General features: G+C 41.3%; 1 protein-coding gene across 1 annotated transcript in view; it reads right to left on the bottom strand.

The window, feature by feature from the left end:
* Positions 1-4,956: 4,956 nt before the first annotated feature.
* Positions 4,957-23,678, bottom strand: part of ISPD (Nucleotide-diphospho-sugar transferases superfamily protein) — a 37,829-nt gene continuing 19,107 nt past the window's right edge. The window contains exons 3-11 of the mRNA XM_087668139.1: positions 8,563-8,618; positions 8,387-8,466; positions 7,277-7,362; positions 7,008-7,085; positions 6,743-6,811; positions 6,011-6,079; positions 5,890-5,936; positions 5,658-5,748; positions 4,957-5,331 (exon numbers count right to left, since the gene is read on the bottom strand). Of these exons, the coding sequence (XP_087524265.1) occupies positions 5,266-5,331; positions 5,658-5,748; positions 5,890-5,936; positions 6,011-6,079; positions 6,743-6,811; positions 7,008-7,085; positions 7,277-7,362; positions 8,387-8,466; positions 8,563-8,618 (642 nt within the window). The 3' untranslated portion in view covers positions 4,957-5,265. The remainder of the gene's footprint in view (positions 5,332-5,657; positions 5,749-5,889; positions 5,937-6,010; positions 6,080-6,742; positions 6,812-7,007; positions 7,086-7,276; positions 7,363-8,386; positions 8,467-8,562; positions 8,619-23,678) is intronic.

Below are 23,678 nucleotides of genomic sequence, written 5' to 3'. Positions count from 1 at the left end.
ATAATAGATTCCTATTTACCGGTCACATCTTGCATATTGTCTATTTCATCGCAATCATGTGTCTTTCATTATTCCGCTACATGTTTTTCTCTTCTGACATTGTATCAAATGTTTAGATTGCCCGAAAGATGTTCAAGGTTTATTGATAGGGGTATGATTTTGGCCCACTTGCTAACTTTGTGTACTTTTTTTGCATATTTTTGTCACCAAGGACCTGCGCTACTGCTAAGACTAACGTCCTTTACATTTGTAGTCTATAGTGTGCGTCAATCTACTGTCATTGTATAACTGCCTTGTCATGTGTTCATCTTGAAGGCTGCCATGTATCGAAATAATGCGTTGTGGTTGGTTGTCCCCATGTGTCTAGTGGCAGGCTGATTGATGCTGCTTCCCTCAAATTTCTTTTAATATGATGTGTCCCACTAACCTTGTGATTGTTGTGTAGACCATTGCTTATGTGTGTGCATTGACCCATGTTCTATCTTCGATGTACCTTCTACTTGCATGGACATGACTACCTTGACTTGATTGCATCAACATGACTACACTTTTGTATTCATGAGGTGCCCAATTGGTTACCTCGCCTAGCTTGCAACATTTCCAGACCTTTATTCACATGCGGAGTTCATTTTGATGGTTGTTCTTGTGCTCTTATGTTGTGGTTAGCTCACATGCATTTCATCCCTATTGTATTAGCTATGTGCATGCATACATGTAATCACTTACTCTATGCTCAAGTTTTGCAGGCATTCACACTCCCTTTGCTACTCTCTCCTAATTGAGGTAATATGCATGTACCTTTCATTTTCATTCACTTCATTATGATCATCCTTGTGCCCTTGCGATTACAAGATTCAATATTCCAACGCATCTCGTGGAGCTGTAGTTGAGTGTTTGTGTGCTTACTAGTGCTTTTCAAACATGATGTTGGATTGCTCTAGCCTATGGAGGAGTCTCTACTTCCATCATGATGTAACACAGTGGCAATCATGCATATGAAGGTAAAGGGACAAAATGGTGTGGCATAGTGTCACATTTGAAGAGAAAGAAGATACGAAAGACATGCTGTTACTTCGTGTGGTGGATATCATGCTCCTACTTAGCAAAGCACAAGACCATGGACACATCTATATCATTTTGAGTGGATGGTTCTCCTCCGCTCTCTAGTAATGCTACACACCCGCACTATGCTCCTAGCCAAAAGGGGCAATGTACAGGTGGAGAGAGCGAAGGTTGATGCTCTCTCCATATTGGTGGATTTGATGTGTGTCATCAAGTTCACATCTTCTGGTGATCCAAACCTTTGACTAGTGCTTCTAGTACCAAGTTCATGCTAGATGAGTGACATGATGTGTTGATGTCACAGCAAGCTATCCATGGAGCTTGTGTGGCTCCAAGAGAGGTACAAGGTGGCTAGCTCAACTACTTTGCTTTCAAAGAGGGCTTGGCATTTGGACTTCTTCAAGGTGCTTTCTTACCAAGGTGCGTACAACAAAGTACATATTGTTGGAGTATCCATGTTGCATCATCCTGGGTGCTCTTATTTATTACTTGTTACAACTTCTTTATTTCTATCTATAAAAGGAGGGAGTGTGACCACAATCCATTGTCAATTCACCCATTTATGTACTTGCAGATTCTTGATGTAGAGAGAGGGAGCTTGTGGAATGTGTGAATTGGTGCTCAACCATTATACTTGTTAAAGGTAGCGGTGGCATTTAACACAAAAGCCATGAGTGGCACATTGAAGAGCCAGTGGGAGCAGAGAAGTAAAGGTTACCAAGCACAACAGATGGGCGAAAAGAATGGCCCACTGCCTGACATGGCACATGGATAGAGAGAAGGTCCCGCCATAGGCAGCAACCTATATAAGGGTAGGAAGCGAAGCATGGTGGTGGTTGTTATTCAAGCATACTCACAATCTTGGAGACTAAGCAATTGAAAATTCTCTTACTCGATGCCATATCCTTCCAAAGTCTTTCTTCTAGTTTTCTTGACTGGCATCCTAAGTGCTCTCTCAATAGAGCTTATATTGCATTGTCCTCGATCATTGTGTTTAGTAGTAGTATTGCCTTGGTCATTGTATCCATCGATTTTTTTGTCCTTGTTCTCTCAAAGAATTGTGTTGTGACCATTTGTTCCCCAATTGATGTATCGACTTCGATTCCACCAATACACATCAAATTTAGTCTTAAGTACATTTTTGTGTTTGATTTCCTGTGTTGTGATTATGTCTCGCTCTTCAACCCAGGCTGCTCTGAACATCAAAAGTGATGTCCTAACTATTTGAAGCAATGTAACCATTTGCGTATGTTCAATCCTTACCACATTGGCCTAGGCAAGACCCATTCCTACTAGTTTTCAACTAGTTGTTATGCTCTATATAAGGCTCAAGTAGCATATAGTCAATTATGTGACGTGTTGATAACAAATGCCAACCATGTCTCAAACAATCATTGCTTGTTGGCCATTTCTCTATAACCTCTCATGAAGATGCATGAACCTACACATTACAAATCTTGGTTCAATGCATCACTTCAAAAGTTCAAGAGATCTTCTAGGAAGCTCACCATGTGATCACCCCGGCATATGACAAAAAGTGAAACCAAGATGGCTTATGTGATTTCACCTCTTATCATTGAAGGCCATTCTACCTCGATGGTAAGGGAGAGTAAGTATTTAGAGACCATGCAAGATAATCAACAAATAAGGGGAAAATACAAGAATAGATCTTGGTTCTATGTGGCATGAGTGGTCATGAGCAAGTGCACAAAAACTAGATGCATCAACTTTATAAATGAAAATGAGTGTGCATCAATTAGAGGTAGAGATATTTAAATACTCCATATTGGAAAAGAAGCACTTCAGTTTAATACTTTCAAGCACTTCTTCAAGGCATGATAAGCAACCCTTGCTTCAAAAAACTAACAATCCCTTAGAAGATAGAGCAATATCCTTAATAGCTTCCTTCACATATTTTTTTTTTACCATGGTTGATAGCATTTTCAGTGCATCAAACTCTCCTTGTAGTCATGCCTTTTGCTATAGCCTATATTTAGAGGAACTACTCATTTATGTTTCCAAAATCACCTAATAGAGCCTCTTTACATCTAATTAGCTTTGTAAAATGAGAGCAACCATGAGTTAGCGTACAAAGAACTAAATACATTGTTGTTGCTACTATGATAACTTGCATGCAAGTGAAGGCATGGTAGTGAATCATGGTTGGTAAGCAAAGACTAACTCCACAAAAAGATGCATTTATGGTGATCACTTTGAACTTCTAGAATAAGTCACTATTTGGAATGGATATATGAGCCCTATAATGTCTAATGCATTTCAAAACTTCATAATTATGTCCTATAGTGATTCTCTCCATGCTGGACATTTTCCATGTTTATAGCCACTTGGGTGTCATGCCATGCAATGCATTGCCATAATCAAGCATGGAAACAATGGAAAGATTGGGAAAAACATGCCCCCAATGTCTGGTGCAATGTGATGTGTATCTCTACTACAAGTTTACGTATGGCTTGTATTAATGTGGTCTTGTTTTTTATTTTGTAAAACTTAATATTGGTGTGGTCTTGTTTACGTCTTACAAGTTTACGTCTTAATATCACCTCTTAGGAGGCTAGTGCAAGGATGGAAAGGACATTGAGCAAAAGATAGTCACTATTTATTGTGTTACAATCCTTCTTGCCCAAGACTACTGAACACTAGATACAAAAACAATGCTTTGTTCAATGGTCTACTTGAAAAGAGTTATAAAAATGATATGCCAACTACAATAACAAACAAAGGAAATTGAGATGCAAGTTTTGTGGAAGTGGGGCACTTAGGAGTATATGAGTGGTTTTCTTGTTATGTGATGTGATTAGCCAAGGGGTTAAGTTGGCCAATGATACACAAAAATCACACAAACAAGGTGCAATTGGGCACATTGAGAAAATACTCCAAGTGAATCAAATCTCAAGTCAATGAAGTTGTGTACAAAACCAACCCAAATGCAAGGGGCTGAGGAAAAACATAGATGTGACAAGGTGGCTAATATTAGAATGGTCACAAGCGGGTCATGATGGAGGGGACCCATTTTTGCCGTATAGTTTGCATAATGTCCTTTATCAATTGGAACCACTTGCAAAAACACAGATGGAGGGTCAATAATATTGTGGCTCTATATTATTAGGCGTGTGTGGAATTTTTTAGTACCAAATAGTAGAGCTGAAATGAAAGCGTCTGTCTGTGTTTTTCCACTGCTAAGACTATGATCAGAAAACCCACATTCTACCCTTCAAATGTCCAATAATTAGGGAGCGACATACTAAATCGAATGAACCAAGAAGGCAATGGTGATTTGAGGACAAGCTTGGTGATCTTTTATCACTTGAGAAGAGTAGTTGGATAGTCCACCTTTGCTTGCCATTTTATGATCTTAGGCTGGTGATAGATTATATTTGACATACACAGCCTAACCCATTCTTCTGAATATTTTACCCTGCCTATCATTGCATTTGCAGCATACATAAAGTGCCCACATAGTTACTAGCTTCTTGGACTTACTAGCTGAGTTGCTTTGCACCCATCATAAAAATGCAGACTGTACATCAATCAGAGTAAGAGATATTTGCAAGAGGCTCTTGAAAGGCAATTACAACACTCAAAGAACATAGGCATGTATCTTCCTTTAATCACTGCTTGCACCAATTTTTATCGCAACAAATAAATTGGATGCCTTGTTAATCAAGTTCAAGTGTTCATGACCATGTTGACTAGATTGCCCTGTCACAAATTAACAAGCACGTGCACCAATAACCCTACAAGGAAATCTCAAGAACCAGTTGTATCAATTTGTTAAATACTTTTATGTTTTTGAGTATCAACCATGATTTTTGTACCCTTCCCTCCCAAAAATGATGTGACATTTATTTGCTCAAGAATCCTTGTAACCTTCCCTCCCAAAAAGACATTTTAAACAGCTTAGTCAAGGAATCCTTTGGATACAACAAACCTGAAAATCTTTTCACTGCTTCATGTGATTGACAGTGATTCTCGAAGTATTTCAGCAATTAGCTTATCAAAGGCAAAATTTCATCAATACATTAGGAATGTTTCTACTGGTACACTCATTCTGGCATCACATGAGAGCATCTGGACATCACCTCCACGCTCCTGATTTTCCCAAAATTTTGCTTGAAACATGATAGTTTTGCTACTTGTCTGTGTTTGTATGTGTCTGTGGGTGTGTGTGAGAGAAGTAAAGTCTTAGGTTTGCCTTTCTGTTTGTTGCAGAATTCTTTCTGCAACAATCATGTCATCCGGCGTAGTCACCTGTGAGAATTCAAGAAAGATTCAAATCAAGCACATCTGATGGAGAATTTGATAAAACTGTAAGGATTGAGTGGCGTCTATTAACAACTACATTCCATCATTCAGACTCCTATACTATTTGAGATATGTAATCATAGACTCTGTCAATATTGCTTAAGGTCCATAAGTGACTACCCAGCCACCATTGCTTAAGCTCCATGTGACTGGATGATAATTCTGATGGATATTATGTGCACAAGTCAGAACACATCACAAAATGCTGCAATGATGGCAGAACCATGAATCTACATCTAGAAAAACCCTATATAAATCAAAGGTGCTCTTACTTTGATGTTGGTGTAAGAACCTTCAGTGATAAGAACTGGATGCTTCAAATACTCGACAATGGACACATCGTCTGTCACCTCAAGGTTTTTTCTGGGAACGTCAAAAAAAGGTTTCAGGGTTTGGCCAAGGCTTTCTTCCAAACTTCTTGTCAGAAAACTATGTTATAACTTTAAGCTCCACTTCCCAGTTACATTCCAGATACTAGAACAACAAAGTGGGTAGAATATTTACTCCTCAACCAGTTCAAACCCCTTTCGTAACAAACTCGGTTCAATGACCTGTTCAAACATGAAACAAGTTCAGTCCATGTGGGTTTAAGCATTCTCACATCTTAAACTCAAGCAAAGAGTACCTGAGGTGTTTGCATTTCCCATAGTAGTCTCCTGTCCAAAGTTCTTGCGACAAAACCATCACTTCTTGCCTGCAAAAGTACTCTTGGTTAAATGGTACATGGCAGAACAATGTATAATGCTTTTGCAGAGACTTTAAACAAAGTTTACGATGCCAAAAGGCAGAAGGTAAACAGCTTGTTTGGTGAAACACCAAGAGTAAACTCAGAAATCTCAGTTCAAGAAAGCAAGTCTCTTTTAACTTTCTGGCCTGAACCAACATTGGCTAATCACACAAGCAGCCTATTGGCACAGGCACAAGTGCAGAACCAAACACATACAAACAGGCATGCTATCTATGCACCCCAAAAAAAATTTACCCAAATATGCATAGGCCTGTACACATGCAGAAGACATCACAATGCTACTAAATACAGCAATGTACAAACTAAGCCCAATCCAGACAACCAAATGTTCTCATATTTCCTTGATCGTGCATTTCCCCAGCATGTTTATGCCTCCATTTTGTAACTCCACTGCCACAGTGAAAAACATGACTTCTGGCTGGTTTGGTAATTCTTTTCCATGAAAACTGGAGGGCCAAAAACTGGGGTGAACTCCAGATTACAAGATTAATGTTATTTTTCGTTCAAAATAGCCAGAGTTTTGTTAAGGAGATTCGTGTCAGTGTGCAAGGCAAAGTGCACTGTATTATGCAATGGACTTCGTCAACCCTAGACAAGTCCATTACTAACCTCTTTGATTGTGCCTTTTACAGGTACTCCTAACACTGCTGCACCATGGGCATATGCATCAGCAATCACCTGTCAGAAAACAGAGCTAACATTAGTAAACAAGGGAAATTTTCTGAACTTTTACAGTCTTTAAATAAGTCAGTAATTCGGCACAGTTATAATACTTTGAGCTGTCACCAAATGGTTTAATTAGCCCAAAAATGATCTATTTTAAGGATCCAAATTCTTAGGCTGGATAGGGGAACAGGGCATTACATGCACCTACCTTGCGTATATCCTTCTCTAAGGCTAAAGGCCTTGCTGAGTCATGAACACACACCAACTTCGTGGTTTCACATATCTCCTGTAATAACAAACCGTGTGAAAACCCCCCAAGCTTTAGGCAACATATAGCACCAAACCCATATCTTGATTATTTTCTTCATCGTCAGTGTACTTCCTTCCCACTATTTATTGTACCTTTCACACTAACTAAAATACAGTTCATAGAATGCGTAGAACTTGAAAACAGGTTTAGTTTCGAAATTCACCTGCCTGGAGTCCATTCAATACAGAAAACTGCCTCTCTTTCCCAGGAGAAGCAAATTTTAATGTAAAATTAGGCTCCTGTTTTCCAGCCTCTGCAATACTATAGTCAAAGTGAGGCCTAAAGTATGCACTGCTTAATCTTTTAGTCATACTCAGAAAGAACAACCTCAAGAAAGAGAGCCTATATGAGTGAAAGAATTCCCTTAAACATGTGCCTGATCTGTCACATATAGGAAAAACCAAACTACATACACAAAACTATACAATCAAATCTTAACTCACAAGAGGTGGGAAAGGAGTCCGTTTTAGAGCTCTAGGCTAAAAACGAGCATACTTTCACTTACAAACTCATAATATATGAACAGAGAGGAAGAAGAACAAATGTTATTAAACAACACCTACACAAATCATCAGTTATGATTCATGAAGCATGCAGATGGAAAGTTGCATATCCAAATCAAATTATGTAAATGGTTTTTGTTTAGCAAAAATCAGCAGCAACAACAGCAGCAGCAGCACCTATCCAGATTCCATGCAAGGAGCCAATCGATTCAAAAATGAGAAGTTTATGTTATGCTATGAGAAATCGGATCAAAACTAATCCTCAATTGTCGGCCAATGTGTTTGGCTCTCCCACAGCCCCAAAAATCAAATAAAATTCAAATTAAAAGCCAACTACAAAAGTTTTGGCAGGACAAGTATATAAAGAACGAAAGGCTATTCCTCCATTCTTAAACAGACAGCACTCGATTCCACACACAAAAACCCACTACCACTACATTACTCAAAAGAATAGGTTTTGTACCCGAAAACACCACGAACATAATATTTTTATGTTCCTAGCATTTACAAATACCCGAGGAAGACATTGGACAAGAAAATAAGCAGCAGTCAAAGCAAAAGCTGTGCAAAAATCCAGCAGTATAGCTTTTGTGAAATAGTAACACAAAGTACCACATCATTATTTGGATAGGAAGGACATTCTAAACTATGAAAAGATTATAATGGCTGTGTGAAGAAAAAGAACTCAAAAACATTTTATATCTTTCTTGAATGAGAAACTTATTCATCTATTATCTGTTTTGGGCAAAAACATTCAGAAACACTAAAGGTCACCTTCAAAAATGTCTTGATATGAAGGATCACACACGACAACAATCTCCTTAACTTCCTCCATTCTAGCAAAGGTATGAAAGCTGCAAAACATGGCAAAACAAATGTTTAGGTGGGAGATATGAATGTCAAATGCCACATTCTATTCAAGTAGAGAAAACTTGAGGAACCTCACTTGCCTGTAAAGTGCAATAGGCTGACCTCGTAAGGGTAGATATTGCTTTGGCATGCTTGCCTGCTAAGTCAAATTAGGGGTTTGGTGAAATTTTTTGAAAAATAGCATTGCCTCTCTATATTTCCAAACACTACAATAAAGTCGAAGAGCATCCGATTTATGTTATGAGATAGAAGAATCAAGTACGATAATGTTCTACTAGCATCTATTCACACAGTAGTTCAGTTCATGTCTAAAATAGTTTGCTCTCCATACAGAAAAGTCCAGCTGAGGGCTGAACTGTAGGACTCCTGCTGAACTCAGATGGTGGTAAACCACTAAGACTTGTGTGCACTCGATGGCCATGGTTGTCCAAGACATATATCCTCTAACACAATGTGCTTGGTTTGTGAAACAAAGATTGAGCTCCGAGATAGGGAAATGGCACTTTGATCATGGGAGTAGACAATTGTTGGATTGGTCCTTGGATTGTTGTAATTGTCAAAGAAGTTGACGAAGGTACAAAGGCTCCTAGGTCACGAAATAGAAACAGTCACATGGACACATTATTTTAATGCCTAGCTTTGGCATTATTAAGTTGTGTACATGTGAAGTGCAAGTCAGTTACGTCGTGGTGATAACCTAAGTACCCTAGATATACGATGGATGATATTGGCCAAAGTTGTATTAAGTTATGTGAGACACGTATTTGTGGTGCCTAGTGCCAATTTGGACCTAGGCTATTAGATGGGCCTTTAAAATGTCTTGTGTGACATTAGGACTAGGCATTATTAAGTAATTAATTAATACTAGTCTAAGGCCATTTACTGTTTGCAACAACTCAAGGTTTCAAAAGGGTTAGCACATTAAATGTGGTTGGGAACCAACCAATTAATAGACATGGTCAAATGGATAATTAATTAAATTTCAAAAATTTAATTCTGAAAATTAATTAACTAATGCTGGAAATTGCTTTTGAGAGGCTTTCACTTGACAAACTTGCCCGTGCAAGCTAAGAGAAGGTTGTTGGTGCTTGTTGAGGGTGGTGGTAGCCATTCTAGAGGTTGAGAGAGGGTGGAGAGCAATTGAGAGAGAGGAACCAGCCATCAAGGAGCACCCAAAATCAGGTAACAGCTGATGGCACAGCATAATAGAGCGAAGGCAACATGTTTCCTTCTCCACTTCAATGAGAAGTGGTGACAGAAGAGGAGGGCCTGCCAAACACACTTGTGGCACTAGGGTTTTACCCCCCGTTTGAAGCTCTTGGTGCCATCAAAATCACCATCATAACTATCATTCACAAGATTCCCTCCCATCTAATTTTCTCTCTCATTCTCTAACAATCCCTCAACAATTCTAAACAAATTCTAGCCATTGGCTTGGAGTAGCAGTGATTTTTTCTGCTAAAACCCTAATTTACAACAGCAGTTAAGGTTTCTCAGCCACCTCAAGTTCCATGCCCAATAATTGAAGAGCCTGTACTCAAAGTAGAGTTGTGAATGGAGATTTTGCAAGTGATCTGAAGGGTGACACCATTCCCATTTGATTTGGCCCACATGCAAGAGCCCAAGGATAAATGTATGCCCAATCTCTAATCAAATCGAGGTGCAAATTGATCATTGTTGTTACTAGTCATTTATGGCAGCCATTTGTATTGAAGACTAAAGGAGATCAGCCCATATCTCAATGTACTTTAATTCACAGCAATACAAGATAAAGAAAAACCACAAGAGTCAACAACTGTTGCAGCCAATTTGGTATCAACTGTCCAAGATTGACATAATACCCCAAAACGTTGTTTCAGGCTGCCCCAAAACAGTACGGTTAGTTAAGTCCAAAATGGGACCTCTAAAATGGCGCTTCAAGCTAGTACTCATGTGGTCAAAAAGCGGGAAAAAATATTTTTTGCCCTAAATCTTGTGAATCTGCTCCGTCTCCTGCATTTTTGCCTCTACTTGAGACTCGTTTGCGTAATGAGCTCTCCGGCCTTTTGGAGCAAGTTTTGAGTTTTCATTGCCTCTAGCGATTGAAACTCGTCAAGGACGCCCTAGTAGACACTGGCATTGAAACCAACCTTCCCTCCATAGATGGGTGGTGATTCCCTGATTACAACTTACTTATAGCAATAACATTTATTACAAAACTGAGAAATGCAAATTAACTTACAATCTTGGGCAATGAAAACCTTGTTGGCCCTAAAACTAGCATTCCTTTCAATAATTCTTTAACTTAATTGAAGAAGAAGTTGATGTACAATGGGATTCTCCCAATCCCTTTCGGTATTCCTACTCCCCTTGCTATCCAAAATGACCAGCAAGCCTTCTGTTTGATTTGCCCCTTAATTCGAACAATCAATTGGCCTTCACCCACTTTAATGGAGATGGAAAATGCCCAAAATCCATTGATTTGGTGTCCCTCCAACTGAATTTGACTAAAAACAGCTTCAACCCTGTTAAATCTAAGTCTTGGAGCTTCCAATTTCTAGCATGCTTCCCGAGGCTGCTGCTAAACCCTAATTTCTACTCTGCAGATTAGGGTTTATAGCAAAGAAATCAGAAATTTCTCAACCTTTGGTGAACTCAATGCTATAGTCTTCCAAGTAAGAGTGTAGAAAGCCTAGGAGATAAGAGAGAATGCTGAGGAGAGAGAAAATTCAGACTTTCTTCCTGAAGAATTGAAGAAAACCAATCATTTACTGTTGTTGCCCTATCTCAACAGCTTGTGAATGCAAAAAACTAAAGAAAATCAATCATTTATTGCTGCTGCCCTGTCTCAACAGCCTATAGATACTGTCATTTGTTGTTGATTGGTCTTCTCCTGCCTTGGCTATCTCAAAAGGTTCTCCAATGGTTGCAAATCAGACCACCAGCATCTCCTCCCTCTCTCTTGCAAGCACTAAAATGCCTCCGGCCTCTAAAGACGTTTTTTAGTCTTGCATGGGCATTTTTGACAAGTGGCAACCTTTCCAAATGGTTTTTTCAACATTATCCACAAATAAATGTTAATTTTTAACCTTTAAATACTGAAAATTAATCTAATAATTATTTTGGTACCCAAAAATTTGATCTCACTCGCCAATAATTAAATTGGCTAAGCAACTTCCATTCTTGAGTGTTTTTGCGCCATCTTTGACCATCAAATTGGCGCTAGGTACCATTAAAAGCCACTTCTCTAGTATCACCTATTGAAAACCCTTCACCCGCAATTTGCGTTTTTGTGTTTCTGTGTTTTGCGTTTAGGGTTTGCAGCCCCAAAAAGGGGCACCATCCTAGACAGACTATGCATATTTATAGGCCACTCTCTCATTCATTCCTCGTGGCTGATTCATTCAGTCCGTCACCTTTTCTCTCCAACCTCTCCACTACCCTCACACCCCTTCAAGAAGACATTGCGATTCATGGTTCGTGGTTGTCTTCATCATCTTCCTTGTGCTACGGCACCCTTGGTCCCTTGTATCACATTCACTTCATAATTCAGATCTTTATAATTCCAATCATCAGAGTTTCTTCTCTCTTCCCTTCTCTTCTCCATGTTTGCCGAGTTTACTCCGTGTTCCTCCCCGCAAACCCTACTGTCTTGCTGGTACATCATCTTCTGACATGGTATTAAAGCTGGATCTGCTCAAACAACGGCAAAGATCCTCCACTCCAATGAAGGCAAAGACCGGTAGCAGATTCAACTTCCACTCTCTTCTTCTTCCGCTGCATCAAAATCTCGTTTTTGCAGATTTCAAGTGTTTCAGCTTCCTTGCTACACCCCGTTCGCAGAGGACATCTCAGTCGAAGCTGTCCATTGCTGTCTCCATCAATTGTTACCTTTCCACACCTTTCTATTCCCCATTCATGTGAGTTTACAAAGGCCATTAAGCCTTCCCCATGGCTTCAAGATTTCAATCAAGCAACTGTTGTTCCTGCGCAAACTTGCTGCCGTATAGCCTCCCACATCATCACAGTCCTGTTGCCTACGTTTTCAGCCCTTCTCTCTCCTACAAGCTGTCCTGCCTGCGTTTATAGTCTTTCTCTCTCCTGCAAGCTGTCTTGCCTGCGTTTTTAGTCTTTCTCTCACCTGCTACCTACGTTTTTAGTATTTCTCTCTCTTGCAAGCTGTCCTACCTAAGTCTTTCTCTCACCTGTTGTCTGCGGTTTTAGTCTTTCTCTCTCCTCTCCTCACCTGCATTTTTCTATTGGTTGCAACCTCTTACTGCTGGTCGCATCCTCCTCCCACTAGCAACTCACTTCCAACCCTTCCATTGCCTTCCTACCCCTTGAGGCAAACATTGTGGTTCGTGTTTCACACTGCCCTCACACCCCTTGAGGTGGACATTGCAATTCGTGGTTCGTGGTTCGTGGTTCGTGGTGGCTAACCTCTTCCTTCTTCGGCAAGGCACACTGGTATCCATGGCTTCTTTACCAACAAATGACCACACTACTGGGTGCTCCTACTGTGGCATCACCGGACACACCACCAATGCTTGTAAACATTGACCTTTCCTCTCCACCCCTCCGGAGTACATGCATCTTCCACCCGGCACTCCTTGTGCCACCTCTTCTTTCTAGGCCACAGAGATCGTTCTGTATCGGCTATCAGAGTACTATGCTTAAGGCAATAAGATGCATCTGATGCGCACTAAGTCCTTTCGAGCACATGGAGGATCGATTGGCACTACGACCTCCTGGAGATCGTCGCAATGTCAGTGACAGTCTTCTCCCACTTATTTTCTGGTACAATGGCTTTTACGACCTACAAATCTGCAATCCGCTCCATCGAGAGATTGATTGTTTGATACCGTCTCCTCGTTAGTCTGCTCCTTCGAGGAGACAGTGGCTACTCCACTCCTTCCTCTTCTTCCGTATCCAGTCTGCTCTTCCGAGAGACAACAACTACTGCCCATCTCTTGCTCATTTTAAGCCCCACCCTTCTCCACCCTTGGCTCCTCCTGAGCCTCCTTCCCCACCCTCTTTCACTCAAGTTCGAGATTCCACTTCTGGGTGCTTTCTGGCTTCCTCCTCGGCACCCCAAATACCTTCTTCGGCACGACCGGCGGCACTTCCTTCATCATCAAACATTTCAAAGTCCGTGATCCATGAGTTTTTGGATTCCCTATCTACTTCAAAGAGGAATTCTAAGGGGGATGTTATTTCTTTGCCCTCAGAGAGGGCAACTTCTTCGACTTTAGCGAGGGCCCCTCCACCTCCCACCTCAGAGGGAAAATCTACTCCACATAGAGTTCTTCACCTATCATCTACTTTCTTAGGGTGGCTGTCTTCGACCAATTATCTCTTCTACTGATACCTAGGATCTTCATGTACTACCTACATCGGAACCTCGGAGGTTCAGCTACGACTTGGTGACGAGACCTTCGTATTCCTTGCAACATGGATGCACAGAGCTAGTGGCTTCTCTCCCAAGATTGTGTTTCGGGTTCTCCAATTCACTATATCTATTGGTCTTTACTGCATGTCCCCTTTTCGGTGAAAATCTTGGATCTTAGGAGTCTTCTACATCTTCTTGCCTTGGTCACTTGGTCAGCATGGAGCCACCTCCCGTGATTGAGTACGGGCATATCCTTATGGTTCTCGGCACCACACAAAGTCCGACATTCCTTTGCATTGCATGTTTTCATCATCTTTGTACTAGGGCGCTTAGGCAAGTGAACAATTTTCCCACGAGGAACATTGTCCAAGTAACAGCTGTTGCATAAGCATTCTTCAGAATATAGCATTGAATCTCCACCTCACTCTTCTCTTGTTTCTCTTTTTTGGGCCTGAGAGGGACTGTTGAGAAACCCTTCACCCATAGTTTGCGTTTCTGCGTTTTACGTTTAGGGTTTGCAACCCCAAAAAGGGGCGCCATCCTAGATTGACTATGCCTATTTATAGATCACTCTCTCATTCATTCCTCACAACTGATTCATTCAGTCCGTCACCTCTTCTCTTCAACCTCTCCACGACCCTCACACTCCTTCAAGAGGGCATTACGGTTTATGGTTCGTGGCTATCTTCATCTTCCTTGTGCTACGACACCCTTGATCCCTTATATCACATTCACTTCATGATTCACATCTTCATCGTTCCATTCATCAGATTTTCTTCTCTCTTCCCTTCTCTTCTTCATGTTTACCGAGTTCACTCCATATTTCTCCCCGCAAGCTCTATTGTCTCCCTAGTACGTCATCTTTTGGCATCACCAACTAGTACTTATGTCCAAAGAAATGACCTAAGCCAACAACTGGCACCAGATACCACCAAGTACTTGTAGAGCATAACTTATAGCAACTTTTGCCTTTGACATCCCATGCTTTCCTTGGGTCTCGAGCTCATAAATTTACTTTAATCCTAGTTACACCTCACATATGTAACATTTATTTAACCATGTGATTAAAAATTAATCCACACGTTAAGTGAGGTTTCAAAAATACATGTCCTCATAACAACCCTTCCCCTTAAAAACCTTACAATCATCCTTGATTGCACTGCCAAATGCATCAAAAGTAAAATAGTAGACTAGAATCTCTACAAAGCATCATAGTTTACACAACATTGTGCACTGTTGCTCAATCATTCCATAGATCCAACACATTACCAGCCAATCATAACATAACATAAGACTCACATAGAATCTCAAAAGCATTTCCAGATTATCATGTGAATGTCTATTTTTCATGAGTTCAACTCATCCGGCAAAACCAAACCATAGCATAGCATAACCAAGCATAAACCAAGGCTAAATCATCAATGGAATCATAACATATACTATCGTCCATGGAACCAAAAGTAAACCATTGAAATTTGAGCATAATCTATTCATAAATTGATCACTTGCTAATCTGAAAACTGATCACAAACTGTTGCAAAAGTAAACCCGAACTAATCACAAACTCATTGCAAAAACTAACCAACAATCAATGCAAAAACTGATGCAAAACTGATCCCAAATGTGACCATACACGATCCTCAAGCTCATCAAAGAGTGAGCTAAAACTGATCAAAACTTTTGCCTAAGGCAAAATTCATATTAAATTGATCATAAGTTGATGCAAAAGTATAGTTCCAACGCCCAGGTGAAACTCATACTCATTTGCATACATCTCACAGTGACTAGTACACTAAGTAGTAACCTCATGGCAAACATACTGTCAACACAGTATCTTGGATGTATGCTGAATACATCCGAGATCCACTACATATGAGAGTTGTCTATAACTGGAGAAGTAAAAATGCTACCTCCCCCTTCAGCATCAAGCAATAATCGAGACTCTTGCTTCACTAAACCACCTAACGAAGCCCGAACTAAGGTCCGTTCTAATTGAAAGGCATCTAGGTGAAGCTGCAACAACTAAGGATAGTCGACCAAGTCATCTTCTTCTATCCATTTAGCATCCATTAGTAAACAATTCTGAAATTTCACCAAGTATCTCTTGGAAACTTTACATTTGGCCTTTCTTTCCTTATGTACCATAATCTGCTTGGGTACTAAAATCTCATCCAACTCCTCAATCTCAAACTAAATTTCAACAGACATATCCTCTAGCACATCATCATGAAAAAACCTCAACAAGCTGACAGGAAAGACCTTGTGTATCTGCCAATGTGGAGATAATTTCAATCAATATACCACATTGTTGATCTTCTCCAACACCTAGAAGGACCCATAGTATCTCATACTCAACTTCGGATACAATAATCCTCTTTATTTTATCTTTTTTAGCCTTGCCTTTTAAAAATGCAACAATATATAATCACCCTCTGCAAACTACAAAGCCCGTCTATGTTGACCAACTGCACTCTTTTGCTTTTCTTACAATCTTTAAAGTGCATATTTTATCTTTACATAGACTAAATTCAAGTTATCCACATAAAGATCATAGCCTCAAAGATCTTATCCTTAGTTTGTAGAATAGGTGGTACCTTCTTACCACCCTCAACCACCTCAAGTGAAGCTTTGCACATAAAACTATGCACTATGTTGTAAGCAAACTCAACCAAGAGTAAAGACTGCTCCCACTGTGTCTTGTGTTCTGAAACATAGCACCTCAACAAATTTAACACTGTGGAATTTACTTTCTCAGACTGACCATCTAAACGCGGCTGGAAGAATAATGAGAATTTCAACGTGATACCCATATTCTCAAACAACCCCTTCAAAAATAAATTGGTCATCCGAGAGTCTTGATTACTAATGATCGACTCTGGTATACCATGATACTTAAAGATGTGCTACAAAAACAATTGTGCCATATGATCAGCCTTTATTTTCTTTCTCACCGAAATAAAATAAGCTTGTTTGCTAAACCTACAAATGATAGTCGATATCCCATCATTCCTTGTAGGTGTCTCAGAAAGCTCAAAAATAAAGTCCATTGCAATACTCTGCCAAGGCTGATTTGGAATAAGCAAGGGTTGCAACAAACCCAACATCTTTTGCCTATCATGCTTGACCTTCTGACATGCGATGCATGTCTTAACAAAATTTTCTACATCATGCCTCAAAGCTGATCAATAAAAAAAAATACTCCACTACCTTGACCGTGGCATCAATATCTCTGTGTCCTGCATTTGGAGAAGCATGATTTTCAGTGACAACTCTAGCCCTTAATTGCTTTGTGAAACACAATCGTCCATGCATCATCGGAATTCCATCTCTTAGCACAAAGTGTTTATACCTTTGGCCATTGCAAAGCTAATCATAAACATTAGCAAAGTCTAAATCAGAAATATATTACTCTTTCATGGCATCCAACTCAATGTGATAAATCATACTAATGGATGAAATTTGTGACTTGCGTGACAATGCATCAACCACAACATTTTTTTTACCATCAATATATACAATTTGAAAGTGAAACATAGAGAGAAAATTTGCCCATCTCAAATGCTTCTCTGACAACTCTATCTGCATCAAAAAGTACCTCAAAGTTTGATGGTCTATCTGTTAGTATTTGAGTCATCCCCTAGACAAGTTGTGTTAGGGTTTCTGCACAGTTACGGTTTGATACAACAAGCAGATTACAGAGCCATGTTAGCAACAGACAGAGTACAGTGCCACGTCAACAGACTGTGCAAGTGCCACGTAGCAACCTGCAGTGCAATTGGACAGTATTTTTGGCATTATTTTATTGCAGTCAACTGCATTTAATGCAATCGACCATGTTATTTTATATCTTTTATTTCTGCTTTATATATCAGTCCTCCAGCACATTGTTGGTACATTATTCAATGATTTCACATTCTGATCTTGAGATCTGTTGGCTAAGACAGATTGTTCTCGGACTGATGGAGATCAAGATCATCAAGTCGAAGACATACGCAGATATTTCCTTTGCCCCCTTGTGTATTTCTGCACTCTTATACAACATACTACACCGCAGATTTTCGGCGTTTACACTGTCTCTTTTTCTCTCTCTCTCTTCTCTCTGTGTTCACTCTCTCTCAGTCTTTGTCCTACGCTTCCGCATCGCTACACTTTGACATGGTATCAGAGCGGTGAAGATGGACTGACTGAGGGCTGAACCTTTCTGAAGAGGAGATTTCAGCACGACACAAGACTGCATTTCCAGGATTTGAGGGCAAGCGGGAGGGTTGCGCATCGGATCAAGGCTGAAGCGAGCGTGGGTGTGCGGAAAAGGAGTCTAAACGGTGAATTTGCTGCAGGTTATTGCTATTCGAAGGGGAGAAAGGCTGCGTTTGAGGCCTTCCATTGCAGATTTTACATTTTCATCGCCTCCGACGGGTGAAGAAGGTTTGGGTAGCGGAGGAATCAGTCCTAGAAGGCTGCGTTTTCACAGTCAGAGTGGGCTGTTTTTGCGTTTGTACAAGTATTGCAGATTAACATGTCTACAGAGACTGATTTGGAGTTCCAAGCGATCATGGACAGGAAGGTGTCTGTCCTACCAGCTCTTCCAACGAATCAAAAGCTTGATGATGACAATTACCGCATCTGGCGGGTAATGATGTTGGCCATTTTAGAGTCTTATGATTTGGCGGAACTGGTGATGGAGGAGATCAACAGGCCCTTGGTGAGGCATGAGTCCAAACTCTCTTCCAATGCTCGTGCAGAGTTGACCAAGGCGACCAAGGCCCAACCTCATTGGGACAAACTGAATGCCAAGATTCAATCTTTTTTATTTCTATCTTACACCACAACCGTGATAGCTCACATCAAGCACTTGACGGTGGCTCGTGAGATATGACTGGAGCTCAATCAGATATACAACCGAATGACCTTGATGAAGAGGGTTTCTTTGGAGATGCAAATGCGAACTTTGTCCGTGGATAAGTCTTCTTCGCTTCGAGAACACATCAACAAGATTTTGCAACGTCAAATGCAAGTTCAAAATGTGGAGAAGCCTATTTCCTCCGAAGACATGACGATCACTTTACTATCCCAGTTGCCACCACGATTCGGTACTTTTTATTCCGCTCTTATTGCTTCAAGGCAGGAGTCGACTCTTCAGTGGAAAGAGTTGGTTCCTATGGTCTTGGACTAGGAGGAACAATTGAAGGGACAAAATGCTTCCAAATCGGAGACATTGGTTAGTCAAGCCTCTCAGAAGAAGGCGAAGGATCAAAAGAAAAAGGAGGAGGACAGCAAATCCAAGAAGGACAAGGAGAAGGAATCGACTTGTCATATTTGTGAAAGGACCGATCACTGAAAGAAAGATTGCCCAACAAAGACAAGAAGAGGATACCAAGAAAAAGGACACGAAGGACTCTGGAGAGGTGGCTGCACTCTCATCCAACTGCTTTTCTACACTTAGCAGTCATTGAGGACTCTACACCGACAACTTCTGATGCTGTGATGATAGCTTCCTAAGCTCGAGAGTGGATTGTGGACAGTGGTGCCTCACGGCATATGGCTCCTACTTCCGTTGGTATTGCCCATTTGCGACCTTCGCGTGGGCAGATTCTCATTGGAGATAGCTCTTCTATGTCTGTTGCTGCGCAGGGTGAGATACAACTTATTCCAGATGGACGTGGCGATACCCACACCTTTGAGGTGTTGCATGTGCCAGGATTGGGGTATCATTCACTTTCGGTTCATAAGATTTATGCTCTTGGCCTCTTGGTGGAGTTTGACAGTGATATTGTTCGAGTCCTTGATTGTTGATCGAGGAAGGTTCTCTCTACAAGGTATGAGGAAAATGGAGTCCACAAATTGAAGTCTTCTTCAGCTCTTACTTCTCTTCTTCTTGCTTCTCTTCTTGCTACTTCTCAAACACAGCCCGAGCTATGGCATGCTCGGTTTGGCCACCTGAACTACAAGTACATGCAGAAGGAGTCGCGAGGATCTTTTGTCCGAGGCTTGCCAGACATAGTGGTGAGCCATCAGCCATGTGTCTCCTATATTCATGGAAAACTGCATCGGGATGCAATTCCCAACAAAGCTTCTAGGCAGTCTACTTCACCCATGGGAGGTTGTATCTACGGATCTTTGTGGCCCGATGAGCACCGAGTCCCTGAAGGGAAGCTTGTACTTCATGTTGATCGTAGATAACTATAGCAGAAAGACTTGAGTCTATTTCTTGACTTTGAAGTCCAAGGCTTTCTCTCATTTCAAGGATTGGCTTCTCTTTGAGAAGAACCGTTCTAGCTGGCGACCGAAGACCTTGCGTTCAGACAAGGAAGGTGAATTTATGTCTAATGAGTTTGCTTGTTTTTGTACAGATAGGGGCATTCACCAGGAGTTTGCTAACACCAACACTCCCCAGGAGAATGGCATTTTGGAGCGGAAAAACCGAAGTGTGATTGAGATGGCACGCACCATGATGGAGCACCGACAGACACCTCAATTTCTATGGGCCGAGGCAATGGCTACCGCAGTTCACATTCTTAATCGATCTTCCACTTCGGCTGTTGATAGGATGACACCTTTTGAGAATTGCTTCGGGACTAAGCCTGATGTCTCTTATTTCAGGATCTTTAGATGTGATGCTTATGTGCACATTCCAAAGACGCAGCGTGATAAGTTCGAGACGGCTTTCCAACGACAAGTTTTTGTTGGCTATAAATCCCAATCCCAAGGTTATCGTTTGTTTGATCTTGTTAAACGGGATTTCTACATGAGTCGAGATGTGCAGTTCGTGGAAATACCGGCCACAGAGGCAAGTGAGGAGCACCCCGTCCTTGGAGATCCAAGGGAGAGTTGGACTCCCGAGACAATTCCTTTGGAGCCAAAGCCTCTTGATGGAGATTATTCTTCTGATTCAGAGTCTTCTCTTCCACCAGCAACCCTTGAGGAGCTTCCGCCAGTGGATGTTCCTGAGTCTTCAACAAATGAAGAGTGACAGGGATAGGTTCGTTCTCATCCTTGTTGGGCCCGTGACACACTCCGAGGTTCGCGGGGGTCCCTGAGGAGTGGAAACCGCAAGATGGACCACGGAGGTCGCGGAGAAACCAGGCACATTTTTCGAAGCTGAGGCTTTGCGTTCTGATCATAGGCGGAAGGCCATGGAAGCCGAGTTGGAGGCTATTGGGAGAAATGGCACTTGGTCTCTTGTGCCTTGTCCCTCTCACAAGATGGTGATTGGTGTCAAGTGGGTCTTCAAGACCAAGTACCTTAGCGATGATTCTTTGGACAAACATAAGGCTCGCCTTGTTTCTAAAGGGTTTGCTCCACGCCCAGGCATTGATTTCCGTGATACTTTTGCCCCCACTGCTTACATGGCAACTATTCGAGTTGTTCTTGCCTGGACTGGCCATAGGAGATGGCTTGTTTATCAATTGGATGTGAAGTCGACCTTTCTGAATGGTGACTTGCAAGAGGAGATCTATATTGAGCAGCCTCCTGGCTTTGGATCCTCAAATGGGAAAGTTTACAGATTGAAGAAGGCCTTGTATGGCCTCAAGAAGACTCCGCGTGCATGGAACGAGAAGATTGACTCATTTCTTCAATCAAAGTTGGGATATCGGCGCTCCAAGGCCGATCCACAGCTTTATGTGCACACTTTCGAGGTTGGTCGTGTGTTATTCGTGTTATATATTGATGTTTTGATTTTAACAAGGGATCATGCACAGAAGGTCCGAGAGACCAAAACAGCTTTACATCAGGTATTTGAGATGACGGATTTGGGGCTTCTTCATTTCTTCTTGGGTCACAAGATTTATCAGTCTTAGAGGGGGATTTTCATCTCTCAATAGAGGTACATTCAAAAGCTCTTGGTGACTTTTGAGATGGAGACTTGTTGGCCCATTACTACTCCTATGGATCCGAATTGGAAGGCCACTTCACAGTGAGATTCTTCCATGATGGATGCTTCACGCTCCCATCAGTTGATTGGATCCTTGATTTGGCTTCTCAACACTCGTGTTGATCTTTGTTTTGTTGTGGGTCTTTTGGCATGGTTCATGGCGAAACCCAAATAGGTGCATTGGCAGACTGCCCTGAGGATTCTTCGGTATTTGAGGGGAACTTCTGACTTAGAGATTTCTTATCCCGCATGTACAGATGCTTCAAATCTGGTTCTTACAGGTTGGAGTGACTCAAATTGGACTGGCGATGTGGACCATCGACAATCTACTACAAGCTACTGTTTTACCTTGGGTATAGATGTTATCTCTTGAAGTAGCAAAAAGCAGCCCATGATAGCCTTTTCTTCTACTAAGGCGGAGTATCGGGCTGCGTCTTCCACCACATGTGAGGTTGTGTGGCTTCAGAGATTGTTGGAGGAGTTTGGCTGCCCCCAGACTTGTCCTACTCTTTTGCAGTGTGACAATGAGAGTTGCATTGCCTTGGTATGGAATTCAATATTCCATGCCCGGACGAAGCACATTGAGATCCAGTATCACTTCATTCGAGAGAAGATTCTGGATGGAACCATTGATGTGAAGTATTACAAGACCAAGGATAATCTTGCATATTTGTTTTCGAAGGCGCTTCCCTAGGCCCTTCTTCAACAGCATTCCAGATCCCTCAGTCTGATGCCTCGTCCAAGATCTGAGAGGGGGTATTAGCATTTGAGTCATCCCCTGGACAGGCTGTGTTAAGGTTTCTGCACAGTTAGGGTTTGGTACAGCAGACAGATTACAAAGCCACGTCAACAACAGACAAAGCACAGAGCCTCATCAGCAACCAGCCACGTCAACAAACTGCGCAAGTGCCACATGGCAGCATGCAGTGCAGTCGAACAGTTTTTTTGGCATTATTTTATTGCAGTCGGCTACATTTACTGCAACCGACCTGGTTATTTTATGCCTTTTATTTCTGCTTTATATAGCAGTCCTCCAGCACATTGTTGGTACATTATTCAGTGATTTTAGATTCTGATCTTGAGATCTGTTGGCTGAGACGAGCTGACAAAGATCGAGGTCATCAAGTCGAAGACATACGCAGATATTTCCTCTGCCTCCTTGTGTATTTCTGCACTCTTATACAGCATACTACACCGCAGATTTTCTGTGTTTACACTCTCTTTTTCTCTCTCTCTTCTCTCTATGTTCACTCTCTCTCAGTCTTTGTCCTACGCTTCCGCATCACTGCACTCTGGCACTGTTTACACTACAAAATCAACCCCCAACAAATAATATTTCCACGTAGATAGTGTATGAATTATAGCCAAGAGCTCTTTCTTATAGACTTGCAAATTCTTTTCTGCGCCGTGGAAAATTCAGCTCTCGTAAGCCACAACTCACTGGTCTTGCATAAGAACAATCCCAATGTTGTTACCACGTGCATCACATTGAACTACGAATGAATTCCTTAGATCAAGCAACACAAGCACAGGTTCTAAAGTCATTTTTTACTTCAACTTTTCAAATGCTGAAATTTCTACTGCTATCCATCTAAATGGTACATCCTTCTTTTGCAAAGCATGCAATGAAGATGCAATTTCAGCAAGCCCGCGTACATACTTCCTGTAGTAAGAATATAAACCCAAGAAGCTGCGGATCTTGTGCACATTTCTCAAAGGTGGCCATGATCATATTGCCTCATCCTTTGCATGGTCCATGCAAATACCATCAACCAGTACAATATGCTTCAAAAAGTGAATTTCATGCAAGAAGAATTCACTTTTCTTATCATTGATAACCAACGTATGCTCACACAGTTCATTGAACACAATGTCCCAAGTAACTTTTATACTTTGCCTCATTCTTTGAAAAGACAATCATGTCATCAAATAAAGTGCCCATAAATCCTTTGATA

The sequence above is a fragment of the Lygodium microphyllum genome, chromosome 26 (genome assembly GCF_053477565.2).
Source record: "Lygodium microphyllum isolate KBCC chromosome 26, Lygodium_microphyllum_v1.1.10, whole genome shotgun sequence".
NCBI classification, from domain to species: domain Eukaryota; kingdom Viridiplantae; phylum Streptophyta; class Polypodiopsida; order Schizaeales; family Lygodiaceae; genus Lygodium; species Lygodium microphyllum.
The sequence above is the reverse complement of the archived record's forward strand: the minus strand, read 5'-3'. Positions and strand labels throughout refer to the sequence as shown.